The sequence below is a fragment of the Lissotriton helveticus genome, chromosome 12 (assembly GCF_964261635.1).
Source record: "Lissotriton helveticus chromosome 12, aLisHel1.1, whole genome shotgun sequence".
In the NCBI taxonomy this organism is placed as follows: domain Eukaryota; kingdom Metazoa; phylum Chordata; class Amphibia; order Caudata; family Salamandridae; genus Lissotriton; species Lissotriton helveticus.
The window spans coordinates 917191831-917213320 of NC_136073.1; the positions used below are offsets into that span (position 1 = coordinate 917191831).

Consider the following 21490-nt stretch of genomic DNA (forward strand, 5'->3'; position numbering starts at 1 on the left):
CCACAGAAGTTATAGGTCACAAACTACTACACTAGATCAATCACACTGGAAAAGTTGAGGAAGGCTGGTTAAGGGAAAACAATTAAGTGGTTTGAGGAATCATTGGAATTTGTAATAAGCTGCTCTATAACTTGGAATAATAATGTATACCTTTAACATCTACTTTTACAACTCATCAAAATCTCCACAAATAATATTCGGAAATATAAACACAATAGTTTTAACACACCAGAATGAATCAAATAAGCTTATAGCCCTTTCAAGTCACTTTTTAATTGATGACGTTCAAAACCTTTTAGCATTTATCCATAAATCAGTTTCAAATACATTTTCATACAAGCATATATTCTTTCTGTTCAAAGTGTCACACGGTAGCCACATACTGAAATCATTTATTTCCACTGTTTTAAAATGTATGCAAAACCTTTCTGTGACCAGGGACAAATTATTTTCATAACTGCCAAATGTTACAAGAATGCAAGTTGATTTACATTTTTTGTGCTGTGCAATGTTTGTGAGTTTTCACGATCACCCGCATTGTCTAGTAATTCTTTGTGTCTTTTGTTTTCATGGTTTGAGTTCGATTCCAATTGCTTTGATTAAACCCCGAGTATGTCTGCTCACCAAACTGTTAGTTTTCATTATTGAGCCAGGTACAGATTTCCAGTGTTTGACAATTCCCCACTGACAAATGTTTCTGCCTTGTGAAGTCAAAGCTCTGAACTAGTATCATTTCATGTCTGATTATGTGGAGCTGTTCCATCAGATATTAACTGATTGAGTAATTTAACCACCAACAGGATGCCACTGACAAGACTGACCAGTGATGTTAGTGCGATTTAAAATCGATCTCATGAGTAAGAATGCCGATAGAATACTTACTTCTGAGATGGTCATCTGTTGTTGTTATGCGTTTTCATATGTTTAATAAGATTTCCCTTTTGACTGAATCTTCTGTCACACTCACAACACTGATGTGGCCGTTCTTGTGTGTGGATTCGGTGGTGTCTAATGAGAACTCCCTTCTGAGTGAAGCTTTTACCACATATACTGCAATGATAAGGTCTTACTCCGGAGTGAGTTCTCTTGTGCACAATAAGATGCTCCTTCCTACTGAAGCTCTTGTCGCATTCAGAACATTCATATAGCTTTATTCCTGCATGTATTCTTTTGTGATTAAGAAGACTATCCTTTCTACTGAAGCTTTTGTTACATTCAGTACAGGTGTGCAGTCTCCAGTTGGGTTGCATTTCTGGTTGATAAGCAATATAATCTGTTTGTTTCTGTACACTCTCCCAGTCGTTATATCGTTCAGAACTGGGTATCAGCAGGGGTTCCTGGTAAGCACTAAAAGAAGCTGTATTACTAAAGACACTTCCATGAGACAAAGTCTGATCTCTTGTTTTCGCAGATACCTCTGACTGCGTTTGGTTACTGCAGCTTGCCGTATTCTCGGAACTTGGAAAAAAATGTACATTGTCTTTTCTTGATGCTGTTTTTCCACCGCGTTCTGGTTTTATTTTCCTGTTTTTATTTCTCTCACCTACCGATTAGATACAAACGAAATAGTTAGTGAATACACTGTCAAAATTTATCATTTTTATTAATCTTTTCAAGCATATTACAAAATTCACAAGAAAAACAATACACTGCCAAATGCTTTTTACAATCATGTTTCAACTTTGTATATAGATAAATCAATACTAAAACAAGTATTGAAAAAGCTATCAGGGCCCACATTTTTTAAAGAAACATTGCCAAAACCTGCATTTCTGGCTTGTAGTTATATGTGAAAATAGCGGTACCCCTGAATAAATTTCCTAAAAGGGTCTAAATACTATATGTGAATAAACCATTTAGGAAATGAGTAAAAAGTGGACCTATGATGAACAGACAATAATATGTGACCAGAAAAGGTAAAGTATCAAAAATGTAATTTTTATTATTTACGAAAACAGTATTTGTGGAGAATGTTTTAAATATTGTATTTTTTTTAAATAATAAGAAAAGGAACAATGAAAAATGACATCAATAACAATTTTGATAGACATGCAATTTCTCTCTTGGCCTATGAATTAAGTACAAAATGAATATATAAGAGTTTTCTTTTATAAGGGAATCCTTTGGATAGACTAATGCTTCTGCCAACAGCCCTGTGTTTCTACCGTCATCTGTGGAGGACTTTCTAGTGCATTCCATTGTCGTCCCATATACATCGTTTAAATAATTTATCGCTTGTTTTTCAACTAAACTCTGAAATATGATATTTTTATATTGCACCGACTGTTGGCAGAAAACTTAGTTTATCCCCAGGATCCCCTTATAAAAGGTCTACATAATTTGAAGGAATTCATCTCATGTTTTTCAACTACTCTCTGAAACATGCATTTTTAATACCGCACCGGGCATTTGGCAGAAATATTAGTTTATCCACTGGATTTCCCTATAAAAGAATTAAAATAGAGTGAACTTTATCATCTTTCACTGAACGTTTTGCACTGTATTCACGGAGTTACAACTAACTCTTAAAAAACAGTATATTCACACAAGCTCTGAGCTGTGATGAAAATTCTCCCGATTTTGAGAATATTGGGTATTCCTTCTACAATTAGCGCTGCTATCAGTTTCAACGTAAGCTTCACTGTTAGATGATATACTACATTTAATAAGATTTTATTAGATCAACATGGCTACCTGATGAAAGCGTACCGCCAAAACGAGCGTAGAGAAACGAATTACATTAGCAATGACCACACTGTTTGGTTGTCCAAAATAATATGTGTATTGAACTTTTTGCTTTGATTCCATTTTATCATATATGTTTATGTCTAGAATTACAACATCATGTTTGACATACTTTAATAAACTATGACGTATCATTAGGCCATTTATAAATGAATACGCATGCGTGAGTATTGTTAGCAACAATTATACATTCATTTTGTACTTAATGCATAGGGCAAGAGAGAAATTGCAGGTCTATCAACATTGTTATTGATGTCATTTTTCATTGTTCCTTTTCTTATTATTTAAAAAAGATAAAATATTTAAAACATTCTCCACACAGATACTCTGTTTTCGTAAAAGTAATAAAAATTATATTTTTGATACTTTACCTTTTCTGATCACATAGTGTCTCGGTTCATCATAGGTCCACTTTTTACTCATTTCCTAAAAGGTTTAGTCACATACTGTCTGGCTTGTAACTACATAATATAAGGCTGTGTCAAGGCATTAGGAATCACTGGCACTTTGGGAAATTAACTTTTTTCACAACTAAGACATCAGTTACTTGTGGGGTCCCTACAGGATTCTACCCTGTTCCCCACCTAATATATACACTGCTCCGCTAGTGAAAGTTTTACTAGAGCGGGTGAGAAGGCTTATTTATGTTTGCTGACGATAGTCAGCTTTTACTTCACCTCAATCATAATCGCACCTTCCAATGTGAATTCCAAAAAGCAATGTGCATTTGTCTGGCAGCCGATAGGAGTAATACACTCAAATCAAATGCTGCTATTAATCGTTGTAGGAGAGTAGGGTCTGCAATCCTATGATCACCCAGATTTTTGCTTTTTGCTGCACTGGTTTACGACTTTCCCTGGCTGTGGGCCTGCTAATCAGACCCACAGCCTAGCTGTTCTCTCTATCCAAATTGTACTCAGGTACTGAATTGGCCCTGGGCCCTCTCCAAGTCCCTGTACTCAGGGCTGAGGTGCACCCAGAAGTCTCCCAGGGGCTGAAGCATGTATTATGCCACCCCTAGATTGACTAACTAAAACTGACACAACTGGCTGCACGACAGCTGGGGCAAGGTGGTGTACACACCCTTTGCTTTAGATATAGTATACCTATATCTAACCCTAAAATGGACACACAGATCTCCTATCAGTCACTCCTATGGCAGGCCTTGACAATCCTGAAGGCAGAGTGCTTGGAATCGTGTGAGATGGTGCTCTGGCATGAGCTGAGCCTGTCTGCGGCTTTCGGGACCCATCCCTTAGCCGTTTCCATGATATCGCATACCATATACTCTTAAGTGCATTATAATCCTCGCGGTTATGTGCCAACTCTGGTATCGCTTTATCAAAACATGTCGAGTAAGGTGTCATACGAATTGGAATACTAACCCCTCGCCAATTCTGGCGACGGGGTTAGCATTCCACCCTTCTAGAGGGACACGACATGCCTGTAACCTATAACCCGGTTAAAAGTCAGACAGAGCCTTAGCATCCACAAAATGGATGCTGCCACCGAGACACAAGTCTGCCCTCCTGCTGCTGGGAGTCCTCCCAGAGCAGGAGATAAGGACAAAGGGTTTCCTGCCAGGGGCGGTGCCAGCACCGTCCCAGACAGGGTTTTGTGTATTGTAGGTAGGCAGGGCTTTAGAGGAAGGTGACTGCAAGTAGCACCCCGGTGCTCACTATGCATAGGCCGGCTTGAACCAGTTCCAGGGTCACTCCAGACCCTGTGCTGGGGAAAAGCCCGCCAAGGAAGTGGGTGTAACCACCCCCCTCCTAGTCCCACCCATAGGGCAGGACTTAGTCGCGTGCCAGCCCCTTTTTTTACAGGATAAAGGTAGAGACTGGCCCCCTTCCAAATCAGATCATCTTTGAATCCTGAAACTACTTTCTGCGAAAGGAACTCAAGACTTCTTCCTAAGATTTCTCCCTTGTGACTAAGGAGTAGTCACCCTGCACCCGCAGGCACCATCTACAGAACACTGCGGTCTGCTGCACGTCCTTCCTCCGGAATCCGACTGCCCAGCTCGACGAGACCCGGCTTCCCTGGCACCTCTGACCTCTACCCACCTCTACAGCACAGCTGAGAACCGTGGGTGCGACGAGACCTCGAGGGACCGGCCATCGCCAAGACTGCACGACTTCTGCACAGCAAGCCCACCGAGTATTCCACTGGTGAGTGCTTTGGGGTCCGAGAAGCCCCGACTCTGAGCAGCTCCAGCTCCGAAGTGCAGCCCCCCAGCATCTCCACGATCTGCGTGGGGCCCTTCTGCTTTCCGCTGCTCACCGCGTTGTTTGGCTACTAGCCCGTTGGCTTGTGGCCTTCCTGACGACGCCCGACGACATTTCTGCTGCTGGTCTGGTTGCTCCAGACTGGCCCTTGCTCCCTTCCAGAAGAGGAGCACCCCGGACCCTCCTGGTCCACTCAAGACGCCATTTTGAGTCCACCGCGTGGGCTTGAATTAGCCAAGGCTTGTTGCCCAATCCTGGGTAACTTCGACGCCAAAGACTTCATCCTTCGTGGGACAGCTCGCACCTCCATCCTGGTCGCCGACAACGCCTCCTGGTCCGAGAGACTGCAGAGCCCAGCAGCGCCCACTCACCTGACTGCGGTGACTTCGCCCGGTGCCATCCTGGTGCCCACTTAATCACTGGCTAGTGATTCAAGAACTTGGTCCCCTCTGCTTTCAGGTTTTCTTCTTCCTTGATCCAGGCTTGGATCCATCGAACTTTCCTTCACTGGTCGCCTGCCAGCAACTTCTTCCTTCCAGGCTCCTGGTCCGGCAACGAGATCCCCGACGTCTTTTCAGACCTATGCAGCTGCAGCCCCTGGGCTAGGTAACTTCGGCACTTCGGTGTCCCAGCATAGCCTCACTATCCTAGGGTCAGGATCCACTGTCGTTTTCTTCCCACCAGGTCGGGTTCGCCCGTGAACACTAACTTTGTGAATTCTAGCTTCCATAGACTTTGTCCCGCATCCCGCGTGAGAGTGCACACTCTGCACCCGAGTTCCCTAGGCCTCCTGCTAGTAATCTAAAGGTTCAGTAGTCCAGTCCTAGCGATCCCAAAGCCTCTGAGAATCGTTACTTACCTGCTAGTAATTCGCATTCCACTTTTAGCGTATATGGTTTTTCGTGCCCCTCGGGCATTTGTGTAACGTGCTAACTTAAAAGTATTTTCGTAAGAGTTTTGTTGTGTGCTTAGCACCCTGTCCTCATAAAGAGTACAGGGTTGTTGTGATTCTAATAAATACATTGTTTATTTTCATAACACTTGTGTGGTGTCCTTTCACTGGGTGTTCAAGGGGTAATGTGATGGTAAAACAGCTGGCTTAACACGCCCTCTAGAGTCTTAGCCTTAGACTGCTCGTATCCATGCTACTAGGATAGCTGGTCTATAAGGTTGACTTACAACCAATCATCAATAAGGGTTGTTTGGACTGATATATAGTGATCACTAGAATAGTGAGCACTGCACATCAGGCCAACTTCCCACATTGGTGAGCAGCGGTTGGGATTTGAGCTTGCTGTTGTTTTACCACACATGCCCTAAGAATATCTTGTGAAAGATCACATAAGTACTAAAGGTACATATAACTTAGCTTAGAATACTCTGAGTTCTACTGAACCAGCTGTTGTAGCTCCTAGGGCCTAGCACACCCTAAACTACAACTCTAGCAAGGGATCAGTAGGCAAACATATAGTGTAGGTAAGTGCACCACTTACACCTCACTAGAAAAGCATGTCGACTCAGGGGGACTCTACTGAGACTCCCCTGGTCAGTGTTGACCCTCCACAGGTCACTTCAAGATATGCAGCTCTCAGCTTTCAGGAGATGAGACAAATCTGTGTCTCCAGGAAACTGAAGCAGGGGTCTAACCCCACCATTCCCTTTCTGATAGGTCTCTTAGAGACATATGATGCCAGAAAGCTCTCTCAGTTACATGAGAGCATGCCAGCCTTAGAGGGAACCTCTGGGGATCCAGATCTCCACAACACTGATTCAGCAGTTGAGGAGGAGGATCAGGAGGTACTCTCTGGGGATGAGGTAGACAAAGGTCTTGAGGTAGTCAGAAGGCTAACTAGGACCAACTTAGACTTACTTGGGCTAGGATCTGGGGGCCCCCCAGTACTAACCCGAAGTGGGCCTAACCTTGGAGTTAGGAGAGATAGATCTCTTTCTAGGGACTCCAATAGATCTCTGCACTCTAATGCCTCTTCTCAAGGGAGAAGGAATCCTCCACAGAGGAGATTTACTTCCCCTCAGAGAAAGGAGCATGAAGCTAGGATGAGGCAAGCTGAACTGAGGATTGAAAGGGAAGAAATTGCCCTGGCCAAAGAGAAGCTTGCCCTGGCAAGAGAGCAGCAGATGAGTGGGCTAGCTCCCACTGGTGGCAGCAATCTCCCAAGAGATAGAGAGAAGGGTTTAGATACTAAACACCTGACTAAAATAGTGCCCCCCTTTAAGCAAGGGGATGACATCCAGAAATGGATGGCTGCTCTGGAGAGGGCCTGCACTGTGCAGAACATTCCCCAGAGTCAGTGGGCAGCTATACTGTGGCTCTCCTTTGATGGTAAAGGTAGAGATAAGCTCCTCACTACAAGAGTGGAGGATGCTAACAATTACCAGGTCCTGAAGAATACACTGGTTGATGGGTTTGGTTTAACCACTGAACAGTACAGGTTGCTGTTCAGAGACACCCAGAAAACTCAGTCTCAGGACTGGTCTGATTTTGTGGATTGTGCCACTAAGGCTTTGGAGGGCTGGTTGCTGGGTAGCAAGGTTACAGATTACACAGGATTGTATAATCTAATGATGAGAGAACAAATTTTGAACAATTGTCAGAACCAGTTGCTGCACCAGCACCTTGTTGATTCAGATCTGACCTCTCCCCAAGAATTGGGAAAGAAGGCAGACAAATGGGTCAGGACAAGGATCAAGCAGAACCAGAACCAGAACCAGGGTGGTCAGAAGAAAGCAGACCAGAAGGGTAATGTAAAGAATGAGCAAAATGACCAGAAGTCTTCACCAGGTCCCCAACAAACCAAAGAGGGTGGGGGTCAGGCTTCCCAGAAGAAGAAGACTCAAGAAGGCCAGTCAAAAAGGTGGTGCCAGTACTGTAAAAGTAAATCTCACTGGTTTAGTGAGTGCACCAAAAGAGGAGGAGGACAAACTCCTGCCACTACAGCTCCTAAAGCAACTGCACCCCCTAGTACAGTCAGTAGTGGTAGTGTCACTCCCAAGGCATTAGTTGGGTTAACCTTGGGTACTGAGGGGTCTGACAACTTAGTTGGCACACTCACTCAGGCTGTCCTTGTCTGTACAGGGGATATGGATATGTCCCCTGAAATAAGTCCCAATACTTTGGGCAAATACAGGCAGACACCTTTGATTAATGGCAAAATGGCTCAGGCCTATAGGGACACTTGTGCCAGTGTCACCATGGTGACACCTAACTTTGTGGACCCTGGACAGATCATGCCAGGTACTGATTTCCTGGTGACCAATGCCAGCAATGTCACTACTAGTCATAGTGTGGCAATTGTGGCTTTCTCCTGGGGTGGAGTGAAGGGACAAAAGAAAGTTGTAGTCAGTTCAGACCTCCCAGTTGATTGTTTGTTGGGCAATGATTTGGAGTCATCACAATGGTCAGAAGTGGAGCAGAGGACTCACATGGAGATGTTAGGCTTGCCAGCACATGTGCTTGCTGTGACTAGGTCACAGGCCAGAAGATGCCCCACTGAACAGGTGCTGGATCCTGAAATTATGGACCAGACACCTCCCAAGAAGAAGAGCAGTAAGGGTAAGGCTTTGCCTTCCCCCTTGCCCCAGGTTGAGGATCAAGTCTCTGAGGAGGCTGATCTAGCAGAGCTGAGGGAAACTGAGCCTAAAGAGCTTGAACTTGATCAAGTTGAGTTTCTGGGCTCAGGGGGACCCTCCAGAGCAGACCTGGGGAAGGAACAGTTGAGCTGCCCTTCCCTTGAACCCCTCAGACAGCAGGCTGCTGCTGAGGCTGCAGGGAATGCCACAGGTGCCCACAGGGTATACTGGGAAGATGGACTCCTGTACTCTGAGTCAAGAGACCCCAAGCCTGGTGCAACCAGGAGGCTGGTCATCCCCTTGTCTCTGAGAGGTTTCCTTCTCACCTTGGCCCATGAGATTCCCCTTGCAGGTCATTTAGGTCAGACAAAGACTTGGGACAGGCTTGTCTCACACTTTCACTGGCCCCATATGAATGAGAATACCAAGGAGTTTTGTCGCTCATGTGTCACTTGCCAAGCCAGTGGTAAGTCAGGTGGCACAACAAAGGCCCCCCTCATACCACTACCTGTGGTGGGGGTTCCCTTTGAAAGAGTGGGGATTGACATTGTTGGTCCAATGGAACCCCAGACAGCATCAGGACACAAGTTTATACTGGTGGTGGTGGACCATGCCACCAGGTATCCTGAGGCTATTCCCCTTAGGACCACTACAGCCCCTGTAGTGGCAAGAGCCCTAGTTGGAGTGTTCTCCAGAGTGGGTTTCCCTAAGGAGGTCGTTTCTGACAGAGGTACAAACTTCATGTCAGGATATCTGACTGCCATGTGGAAAGAGTGTGGTGTGAACTACAAGTTCACCACACCCTATCATCCACAATGCAATGGGCTTGTTGAGAGATTCAACAGGACCCTGAAAGGGATGATTCATGGGCTACCTGAACCTCTTAGGAGGAGATGGGATGTCCTGATCCCCTGCCTCCTGTTTGCTTACAGAGAGGTCCCACAGAAGGGGGTTGGCTACAGCCCTTTTGAGCTTCTGTATGGGCATCCTGTAAGAGGACCCCTGTGTTTGGTGAAGGAAGGATGGGAGAGACCTCTCAAAAAGCCTGCAACCAACATAGTGGACTATGTACTTGGTCTCCGCTCCAGGATGGCTGAGTATATGGAGAAGGCATCTAAAAACCTTGAGGCCAGCCAGGAACTTCAAAAAGCTTGGCATGACCAAAAGGCTGTACTGACTGTGTACCAGCCAGGACAGAAGGTGTGGGTGCTGGAGCCAGTGGCCCCAGCAGCTCTGAAAGACAAATGGTCTGGGCCCCACACCATCATTGAGCAAAAGGGGGAGGTTACCTACTTGGTGGACCTTGGAACTCCCAGGAGCCCTCTCAGAGTGCTCCATGTTAACAGGCTCAAAGCATATGTTGACAGGAAGGACATGAGCTTGCTCATGGCCACAGATGAGGGACAGGAGGAAGAGAGTGACCCTCTCCCAGACCTGCTCACTCAGAATCCTGATGATGGGTCAGTTGATGGTGTTGTCTTTTGTGGCAGCCTCACTGAACATCAGCAACAGGATTGCAGGCAAGTTCTGCAATCCTTTCGACATATGTTCTCTCTGACACCCAGCCAAACTGATTGGTGTACCCATGATGTTGACACTGGAGACAGTCTGCCTGTCAAGAGTAAAATCTACAGACAGCCTGATCATGTTAGAGACTGCATAAAAACTGAAGTGCAGAAAATGTTGGAACTGGGAGTCATTGAGCCCTCAGATAGCCCTTGGGCTAGCCCAGTAGTTCTAGTGCCAAAGCCTCACACCCAGGGTGGTAAGAGAGAGATGAGGTTTTGCGTAGACTACAGAGGCCTCAATGCAGTCACTAAGACTGATGCCCACCCAATCCCAAGAGCAGATGAGCTTATAGATAGATTGGCTTCTGCCAACTTCTTAAGCACATTTGATTTGACAGCTGGGTATTGGCAAATCAGGTTAGCTGAGGAAGCCAAACCTAAGACAGCATTTTCTACCCCTGGAGGGCATTATCAATTTGTGGTAATGCCCTTTGGACTGAAAAATGCACCTGCCACCTTCCAAAGGTTGGTGAATCAAGTCCTCACTGGGCTGGATGACTTCTGTGCAGCATATCTGGACGATATTGCTGTCTTTAGCTCCACCTGGGAGGATCACCTGGTCCACCTGAGGAAAGTGTTAGAGGCCCTGCAAAAGGCAGGCCTCACTATCAAGGCCACAAAGTGCCAGATAGGGCAGACACAGGTTGTATACCTGGGCCACCTTGTAGGTGGAGGCCAGGTTCAGCCACTGGAGAGTAAGATACAGGCCATCAAGGACTGGACTCCTCCAATCACCCAGACTCAGGTTCGAGCTTTCTTGGGCCTGACTGGGTACTATAGGAAGTTTGTCAGAAATTATGGGTCCATAGTGACCCCCCTTAATGACCTGACAAGCAAGAAGATGCCAAAGAAAGTTCAGTGGACAGCCAGCTGTCAGAAAGCATTCAATGACCTAAAGCAGGCCATGTGCACAGCACCTATCCTCAAGAGTCCAGATTACTCCAAGCCATTCATTGTCCAAACAGATGCTTCTGAGTTGGGTGTGGGAGCTGTTCTGTCTCAACTGAATTTTGATGGTAATGATCAGCCTATTGCTTTCATTAGTAGGAGGTTGACACCCAGAGAGAAAAATTGGTCAGCTATTGAGAGGGAGGCCTTTGCTGTGGTCTGGGCCCTGAAGAAGCTGAGGGCCTACTTGTTTGGCACTCACTTCACCATTCAGACAGACCATAAGCCCCTCTTGTGGCTAAATCAGATGAAGGGTGAAAACCCCAAACTGCTTAGGTGGTCCATTTCCCTACAGGGGATGGATTTTACAGTGGAGCATAGACCTGGGACTGATCACAGCAATGCTGATGGGCTCTCCAGGTATTTCCACTTAGAGCAAGAAGACTCACCTGGTCAAGGTTAGTTTATTGTCCCAAAGTTTGGGGGGGGGTCATGTAGGAGAGTAGGGTCTGCAATCCTATGATCACCCAGATTTTTGCTTTTTGCTGCACTGGTTTACGACTTTCCCTGGCTGTGGGCCTGCTAATCAGACCCACAGCCTAGCTGTTCTCTCTATCCAAATTGTACTCAGGTACTGAATTGGCCCTGGGCCCTCTCCAAGTCCCTGTACTCAGGGCTGAGGTGCACCCAGAAGTCTCCCAGGGGCTGAAGCATGTATTATGCCACCCCTAGATTGACTAACTAAAACTGACACAACTGGCTGCACGACAGCTGGGGCAAGGTGGTGTACACACCCTTTGCTTTAGATATAGTATACCTATATCTAACCCTAAAATGGACACACAGATCTCCTATCAGTCACTCCTATGGCAGGCCTTGACAATCCTGAAGGCAGAGTGCTTGGAATCGTGTGAGATGGTGCTCTGGCATGAGCTGAGCCTGTCTGCGGCTTTCGGGACCCATCCCTTAGCCGTTTCCATGATATCGCATACCATATACTCTTAAGTGCATTATAATCCTCGCGGTTATGTGCCAACTCTGGTATCGCTTTATCAAAACATGTCGAGTAAGGTGTCATACGAATTGGAATACTAACCCCTCGCCAATTCTGGCGACGGGGTTAGCATTCCACCCTTCTAGAGGGACACGACATGCCTGTAACCTATAACCCGGTTAAAAGTCAGACAGAGCCTTAGCATCCACAAAATGGATGCTGCCACCGAGACACAAGTCTGCCCTCCTGCTGCTGGGAGTCCTCCCAGAGCAGGAGATAAGGACAAAGGGTTTCCTGCCAGGGGCGGTGCCAGCACCGTCCCAGACAGGGTTTTGTGTATTGTAGGTAGGCAGGGCTTTAGAGGAAGGTGACTGCAAGTAGCACCCCGGTGCTCACTATGCATAGGCCGGCTTGAACCAGTTCCAGGGTCACTCCAGACCCTGTGCTGGGGAAAAGCCCGCCAAGGAAGTGGGTGTAACCACCCCCCTCCTAGTCCCACCCATAGGGCAGGACTTAGTCGCGTGCCAGCCCCTTTTTTTACAGGATAAAGGTAGAGACTGGCCCCCTTCCAAATCAGATCATCTTTGAATCCTGAAACTACTTTCTGCGAAAGGAACTCAAGACTTCTTCCTAAGATTTCTCCCTTGTGACTAAGGAGTAGTCACCCTGCACCCGCAGGCACCATCTACAGAACACTGCGGTCTGCTGCACGTCCTTCCTCCGGAATCCGACTGCCCAGCTCGACGAGACCCGGCTTCCCTGGCACCTCTGACCTCTACCCACCTCTACAGCACAGCTGAGAACCGTGGGTGCGACGAGACCTCGAGGGACCGGCCATCGCCAAGACTGCACGACTTCTGCACAGCAAGCCCACCGAGTATTCCACTGGTGAGTGCTTTGGGGTCCGAGAAGCCCCGACTCTGAGCAGCTCCAGCTCCGAAGTGCAGCCCCCCAGCATCTCCACGATCTGCGTGGGGCCCTTCTGCTTTCCGCTGCTCACCGCGTTGTTTGGCTACTAGCCCGTTGGCTTGTGGCCTTCCTGACGACGCCCGACGACATTTCTGCTGCTGGTCTGGTTGCTCCAGACTGGCCCTTGCTCCCTTCCAGAAGAGGAGCACCCCGGACCCTCCTGGTCCACTCAAGACGCCATTTTGAGTCCACCGCGTGGGCTTGAATTAGCCAAGGCTTGTTGCCCAATCCTGGGTAACTTCGACGCCAAAGACTTCATCCTTCGTGGGACAGCTCGCACCTCCATCCTGGTCGCCGACAACGCCTCCTGGTCCGAGAGACTGCAGAGCCCAGCAGCGCCCACTCACCTGACTGCGGTGACTTCGCCCGGTGCCATCCTGGTGCCCACTTAATCACTGGCTAGTGATTCAAGAACTTGGTCCCCTCTGCTTTCAGGTTTTCTTCTTCCTTGATCCAGGCTTGGATCCATCGAACTTTCCTTCACTGGTCGCCTGCCAGCAACTTCTTCCTTCCAGGCTCCTGGTCCGGCAACGAGATCCCCGACGTCTTTTCAGACCTATGCAGCTGCAGCCCCTGGGCTAGGTAACTTCGGCACTTCGGTGTCCCAGCATAGCCTCACTATCCTAGGGTCAGGATCCACTGTCGTTTTCTTCCCACCAGGTCGGGTTCGCCCGTGAACACTAACTTTGTGAATTCTAGCTTCCATAGACTTTGTCCCGCATCCCGCGTGAGAGTGCACACTCTGCACCCGAGTTCCCTAGGCCTCCTGCTAGTAATCTAAAGGTTCAGTAGTCCAGTCCTAGCGATCCCAAAGCCTCTGAGAATCGTTACTTACCTGCTAGTAATTCGCATTCCACTTTTAGCGTATATGGTTTTTCGTGCCCCTCGGGCATTTGTGTAACGTGCTAACTTAAAAGTATTTTCGTAAGAGTTTTGTTGTGTGCTTAGCACCCTGTCCTCATAAAGAGTACAGGGTTGTTGTGATTCTAATAAATACATTGTTTATTTTCATAACACTTGTGTGGTGTCCTTTCACTGGGTGTTCAAGGGGTAATGTGATGGTAAAACAGCTGGCTTAACACGCCCTCTAGAGTCTTAGCCTTAGACTGCTCGTATCCATGCTACTAGGATAGCTGGTCTATAAGGTTGACTTACAACCAATCATCAATAAGGGTTGTTTGGACTGATATATAGTGATCACTAGAATAGTGAGCACTGCACATCAGGCCAACTTCCCACAATCGTCAACAACCATTGCCACCAATGGTCCAATTCGTAATGGCCCAGCGAATTAGGCACTAGTCCTACCTCAGAATCCAGGAGCAGAAGTTGACTCCCAGCTGCCCCAAAGGAGCTCATTTCAACAGTTGTTTCTACCTGCAATATATTCGGATCTCAGGGATCTTGTTTCTTTCTTCAGAGGCTCAACATATGGCAGTTACAGTCTTAAGTGGATCACCATTAGATGATGCAAACACACTACACTTGGAAGTACTTAAAACAGTAGTGAGAGTGGTATTGGGAGCTCCTGGCTTAGCCTGAGCAACTCCTTTTTTATTAGAAATTAGAAATTCTTCACTAGGTCCCCATTAGGCAGAGGAGCTGTTCTAAAACATTGTGTATGGCTCAGAAATTTCAAGCACGGGAAGTACCTACCTTCCACAAAACGCGTTAAAAGCCTAACAGCCTAAAAGGACTTCTGGGACAAATTTATTGGTTGTGCCTTGGTTTCACAAATTTGAAGTTGGTGGCCAAAGTTTTTCGTCTGGCGCCATTAATCTATGAAACACCTTTCTGGCTAATTTATGTCAGGAAAAATCCCATTTCACTAAGAAAAAATAACTTAAAAACCGGTGGCCAAAGTTTTTCGCCGGGTGCCATTAATCTATGAAACACCTTTCTGGCTAATTTAGGTCAGGAAAAATCCCATTTCACTAAGAAAAAATAACTTAAATACCTGGCTTGCCAAGGGACTTTTACAATGTGAATGTAATTCTTGCAAATATTTGCCCAAATAAATAAAATACTTTCTAATCACTGGAGGAACTAGAGAGTTCATGGTGATAGCACGCTATACAAATAAACATTAACATAGCATCACAGAATTGAGAGGAAGAGATCAGAGCACATGGACAAAGGAGATACAAATATATCCACTGCCATCAAAGTTTTTAAGTTAAATAGTATGGCAATATAAGAGTATCCTGGAGTCAAATTTAAGTTGTGTCCTGTGGCCGGCTGCAATGGGTCACTTCTGGAGGTCACTGGAGTCAAACATTATTTGTTTTCTGATGCAGGAGGGTCCCTAGAGGCAGACGTGTGTCCTTCCTGTAATCAGGCAGCAGCACTTATTGCAATTACTCGAAGTTCCACAAGTGTTCACCACAACCCTTCAGCCTCAGAATGCCAAAGGATTAGAACAGAGCAGGTTTACCATTAGTGTCTTTTACTGAAAGTGAAAAAACATAGTGACATAGATAGAATACTACTGGGCGGTGATGATAATCATTACCATAGCTCTAAATGCATTCCTGTATGTTCTGAAAGAAGAGACACTAAAACTCAGCAATGGAAGCACACACTTTATCCAATGAAAACACTGAGACCAAAATGCTCCTGGCCAGGACAAGCACAGGACTAGAGAGGAAAGCCATCGAACAAACAGCAGGGACGGAAGACAGAAAGCAAAGCTCTCTAGTATAAAAACACTGGGCAGACTCAAAGGCCACTGTAAGTATGTGTTAAAGAATTAGAAATAGGAGGTTTACAACAAACTGCAGCGAGACCTAAAATAAATAAAAGTCAGTGGTCACACACATCCAAACGGTGAATGAATAATACACATGCTAAAAGTTCAAAGATTACTACTCATTCCTCTAGAAAACAAAATCACACCATCACCAAAACACAAGCTCTAGGCTGCCTACTAATGAATGCTCAATCTCTCTCTAAAAACAAGCACCACATCTACGACCAACTTACTGACACACAACCTGACTTACTCTTCATAACTGAATCATGGCTGATGACAAGGCTCCAGTTTTGCATGAAGCCTTCCTCCAGGCTATCAAACTGTCACACAAACAGGTAACAGAGGAGGTGGACTAGGTGTTATATTCAAGGAAATAATAAATCTCACCAAAGCGGACGACAATTCCATAGAAAGTTGTGAAGCCCTTATCGCCAGATGCAGCTCTACACCAACTTCCTCCTATGACTTCCTCCATTACGGACCACCAGCCACCAATGCAACATTCCCAGAGACATTCCTAGACACAGTTTCTAACCTTATGGCACTACACTCTAACCTTATGGCACTACACTCTAAGCTTATGGCACTACACTCTAACCTTATGGCACTACACTCTAACCTTATGGCACTACACTCTAAGCTTATGGCACTACACTCTAACCTTATGGCACTACACTCTAACCTTATGGCACTACACTCTAACCTTATGGCACTACACTCTAACCCATGCATTCTTGGTGACCTTAGCATTTGGTTTGACAACCCCAATGTGCCCCATACAAAAACTATCATCACTAGCCTAGACCCACTGAACCTACATCAGATCTTTCACAAACCCACACACATCACTGGACACATCCTAATTGTTGTTTTTGCAAATCCAGAACTAGTTACCTTTCAAAGGATTTCTCTAGTCACATGGTTAGACCACCATCTGGTAGCTTTACAACACCAAACACCACAAATCAAAATACCTACGGCCACCATATATGCATCCACTTATCGACCGTGGAACAAACTCAATCTTGAATTCTTAGAAACACTACTAACTTCCAACACAGATCTAGACACATTAAATTCTGTTCAAAAACTTTATGTGTGGCCCAGGAAGCTTTTGATAACCTAATACCACTAAAAACAACAGAACAAGACAAATGAAAACAAGCATCTAGGAGGAATGCAGAACTGAAAGGGATAAAACACATTTCAAAGCTGCAAAGTACCTGGCGCAAAACAAATAGTAATCATGACAAACTTAACTTACACACACTTAACAGAATATACAAGACAACAATCAAAAAATATTTTTTCAAAGGGTTACTATTCATACAGAATTCAAAATGCCAAATGTTAAATACAGAATTTTATAGAAATTCTCACAGAATTTTGTGAATCAAAATGCATAGAAGAAACTCGTCCCATGACTCAGAATTTTAGTCACAAACTGGCAAATCATAACACAACCAAAGCAGACATATTGGGCATATTGATAACAAAGGAAAACCACCAGCACCAACCCATTTTCAACAATTCACTCCAAGACTTGGCATTCCTTCAAACAACTTTCCCGAATATATGGATCTGGTCAAGTAAGCAGGCCTGCTGGCAGCCCTTTTGATCCTTGTCAACCCCAAATCTTCAAGAACATACTTCTAACTACCTCTGCTGCTACAACAGGAAGTAAAGTCATAAATAATTCATTAACTTCCAAAATCTTTTCATAAGACAACAAAAAAGCATACATACGCCCATTATTAAAGCGAACAAACCTGGATCCACATGACCCAGACAACTACAGACCAATTAAAAATGGACCTTTCCTGGGCAAACTGATAGAAAGTGAAGCATTCACCTAGACGTCACAATTTATTGAAAAAACTCCATACGTTCCGGACTCTAAACAGGGTTCTGTCCGGGAAGAGCCACAGATTCTGCCCTCATCGCCATCTGGGATGACCTGAAAAACACAGACCAGGACAGGGTTGCTGCACTACTTCTCTTGGTCTTACCAGCTGCCTTCGACACAGTTGACGATGACATTCTAATCAAGCATAGAAGGGCCTGCTCTTGACTCGATCACATCATACCTTGAAAACATGACAAATGTCATCCACACTCCCACTTCTCATCCAAACCATCCTTCATAAAAGCAGGGGCCCCTCAATGCTCTATCATCTCGCCCATGCTTTTCAACATCGACATGAAGTCATTGCCAGCACCGATCAATGAATTGCAGCTCACATGCTGTAACAATGCAGATGACACACAAATACTTCTTAAACTGAAAAGCCCCAAAGAAATTGGAAACTCAAAAATCTTCAGTTGCCTCAGAGCCGTTGATCATAGGATGACATGGAGAGACTTCAAATTGAAAGCGTACAAAACAGATATACTCACATGTGGCGACTGGAAAAATTATGACCCACTCGCCGCCTGGCCTGGCGATATGAGAAAACCACCTAAAGTATCTAAGGCAGTAAGAAACCTTGGAATTACCATGGACTCCAAAGTATCAAATAATGCCCAAGTGGACAAGTTATCAAGATCAAGCTTCACTACCATAAAAACTCTGTGATGCATCTTGCCACACCTAGGATTTCCACACATGGTCCAGGCTACCATTGCTCTTGTACTGTCTACACATTATTATGCCAATAGTCTCAACCATAGATCATCTTTATCAACTATGAAAAAACTACTAAAGAATTCAGAACTCTGCTGCCAGACTATTCCTACATGCAAAGCCGCGAGCCCACATCTTTCCTGCCTTAAGATCTATACATTGTTTACTGGTTGTCAGAAGATCCACCTTCAAGCTGCTTTGTATCACCCACAAAGCAATACATGGAACACAACCACTTTTTCTCAGGAATAAAATCACCAAATACATACAACAAAGGAACCTTCTCTCAAGATTAGAACCTCACGTCAAAATCCGAGCATACATGAATAAAAACAGGGGTGGTACATCTTTCTCAGTTTAAGCATCCGAACAATGGAGTTCCTTAACCCCAAACATAAGAGCCACAGATAGCTATCTTATCTTCAGAAAACTACTCAAGAGTTGGCTCTTTCCTACATGACCACCATGTTCAAAACACAGAAAAACAGCATATGCCTGTACATGTAAATAAATATGTATATTTTGATTATATATATATATATCCGTCCGGGGCCGGAAGAGGCCGGGCTGGGCCACCCCTCTTGGACATTGTTTACAGGTTTTTAACATCTTTTAAGTTGTATGGCACTAAATAGTAAATAGTGTCTTTTAGCCTAAAAAAGCAATCATTTTAGCGGTTTAATTCGTGTTTTCTTAAGAGCTGGTTTTAAGTGCTCCTTTTATATGTTTCTTAATGTGTTAATCTCCCTGGCGTATGGTGATATCGATATATTGTCTTGGATATATATTTAATTATTACATTTTACATATTCAGTGCTAAATAATGGGGAAGAATATGCCTGTTCAACCTGCCCCAATAGCAAAACAAAGGGTAGTTTCTAATCCACCTCTTCCTAGTCTGACAGCTATCGACCGAATGCTGCAGAAGACTATTGGGGCGGTTGCCTCTGCTATTGAAAGTACAGAAAGGCGCTTTTCACTTCCTGCTGGTACCCTTCCTCCCCTACCTGTTACAAACATTTCAATGTTTACAACTAACTCCCAGGATTCGATGTTAGCCCCATCGTTTGTTGCTCTACCTGGGGTACATCCCACTTTACCAACTAATTAGATAGCTCTTGGGATGGCCCCTGTATCTTCTGAACCCTTGCCCTCTTTAACAAGGTTATCTGTGACCCCCACAATATTCACACGTGATGTAATTCTCGATCCTCTTCCTTTGAATGAGGATTCTCCAGAAAAGGTGGGGCGTGGCACACCTTTAAGTCCAATCTCTGCCTCTATTTTAACCGATAATAGCGACAGCCCGTGTGTCAGGACCAGAGGGGAGAAGGCAAGATGTAAATCAAAATCCACCACTAAGGAAGGTCAAGCTGTAAATAATGGTAAAGGGAACACTAGCAACAAACAAAGAAAGGTTGTTGAAAAGCCTACTGGGAAAAGAGGAAATAAGGTAAATAACCAGCCAGAAATTGTATTTCCATCAACTAGTGCAAGGGTCCCAATAGTAGAGGAATCTTTCTGGGAAAGAATGGAGACCCTTCTAACAACGCTTTTAGAACCCATTTGCTTAAAGGTTAGGAATATTGAAACAAGGATGACCAACATTGAGGGAAAGCTTGATATGAATCAGCAGCCATCCCAGGATAAAACAATTTCCATACTACCCCAATCTACCTCTATTTGTTCGAGTGGAAATCCCAATATTATTTTACCGGTCCCAGTAAACCAAACACAATATCAAACTAAAAATTCCAAGGTCAATGGCCGATTGGAGCCTAAAAAATCAAGGGGGGATACTGGAAATAATACTCCTGGGTTGCTTGTCTCAACCCCAGCAGTTTCCAATGTACCATCTAATCAAATCAGAGGAGCTGAGGACAAAACTGAGTCAAATGCAATTTTGAGTTTACCTATTCTAAATTTGCCCCCAGAAGCGACACCATATACTGTGGTGTTAGCCAATGTTCCTCCATTACCCCCTAATACCTTTGAACATTGGTCGACTTTAAGGAATAAATCTCTTCACTTTTTATCTACCAAGTTTGGGTTTAAAAACTATTTGTTTTCAGAATTTAAGATGGCCAGAAGAGTGAGTTGTTTGGGCACTTTAGATAAAACACTGAGGGGTGACTGTGTAATTCTATCATTCCAGTCACTACAATTGGTACGTACTTTAATCGAGAGAGGTTGTACTGGGACACTTGACCCAGACTTTGTTAACATTCTTCCCCTCGGTTTCTTTTACTGTCCATCTCGACCAATTAGGTGTTTAGCTCTCCCTTGTCCACCTTTAAACTTTGGTGGACCTTTGGGTAGACGATAGCGTGTCCCAACATTGAATCCATTTGACACTCTTAGTGGCTTAGAAAACAACGACTGACTACAGGTAGATACTACTACACTTAATCCTTTAGATGTAGAAGTTGACCCTATCCCCTATTCTGGTAATTGGGAAACTATAGTGGCAGATGGGGGGAAAGTTCTTAATATAGTCCCGACTATCTCAGGGATTCCGAGACATATAGGGGGCTCTGGGACTACAGATGGGGGACCAGAGGTGGGAGGTGACCATAGGATCTCCTCTTTACCAACTGGTCCAGCCCCTGTTGCCTCAGCCATCCCCTTGTTAGTCCCACCGGTATGTAAAATTTCCTCGTGGAGTATTGCCGGTATTAGATCTAAAATTGCTAACCCAATCTGGTGGGATTTCATTCAGACACAAGATATGCTCTGTTTTCAAGAAACCTGGAGTCTTGATCCGGTCCATTTACATGGTTTTAGGACCTTTCACACTCCAGCTGTTGACGTCTTACATGGAAGAGCAAAGGGTGGTCTGAGTATTTATTTGTCTAATAAATTGGACCTTGTAAGAGTAATTGAGCCTATTACAGACATTTACTTTCAACTTTTAATACTTGTCTTGGCTTTTGATACTCCGATTGCTCTTGTTAACTTATATAACAATATTCCTACCGGTGATGTACCTATTGTTTTAAGTAAACTGACCAAAGCACTGTTTTTACAGGAAAAAATTTACAGACATAAATTGATGATACTTTTGTTTGGGGATTTTAATTGTACTCTGTGTAGTATGATGAAGGATAATAGGTGTGGAATGACACAGGAAGATGG

General features: G+C 44.8%; 1 protein-coding gene across 4 annotated transcripts in view; it reads right to left on the reverse strand.

Moving 5' to 3' along the window:
* Positions 1-253: 253 nt before the first annotated feature.
* LOC144798392 (zinc finger protein 671-like) overlaps positions 254-21490 on the reverse strand; it is a 152378-nt gene continuing 131141 nt past the window's right edge. For 2 of the 4 annotated variants that reach the window (XM_078669234.1, XM_078669236.1), the window contains one exon: positions 254-1543. In XM_078669234.1, the coding sequence (XP_078525360.1) occupies positions 894-1543 (650 nt within the window). In that variant the 3' untranslated portion in view covers positions 254-893. The remainder of the gene's footprint in view (positions 1544-21490) is intronic. The other 2 variants (XM_078669237.1, XM_078669235.1) reach the window with 1 other exon arrangement.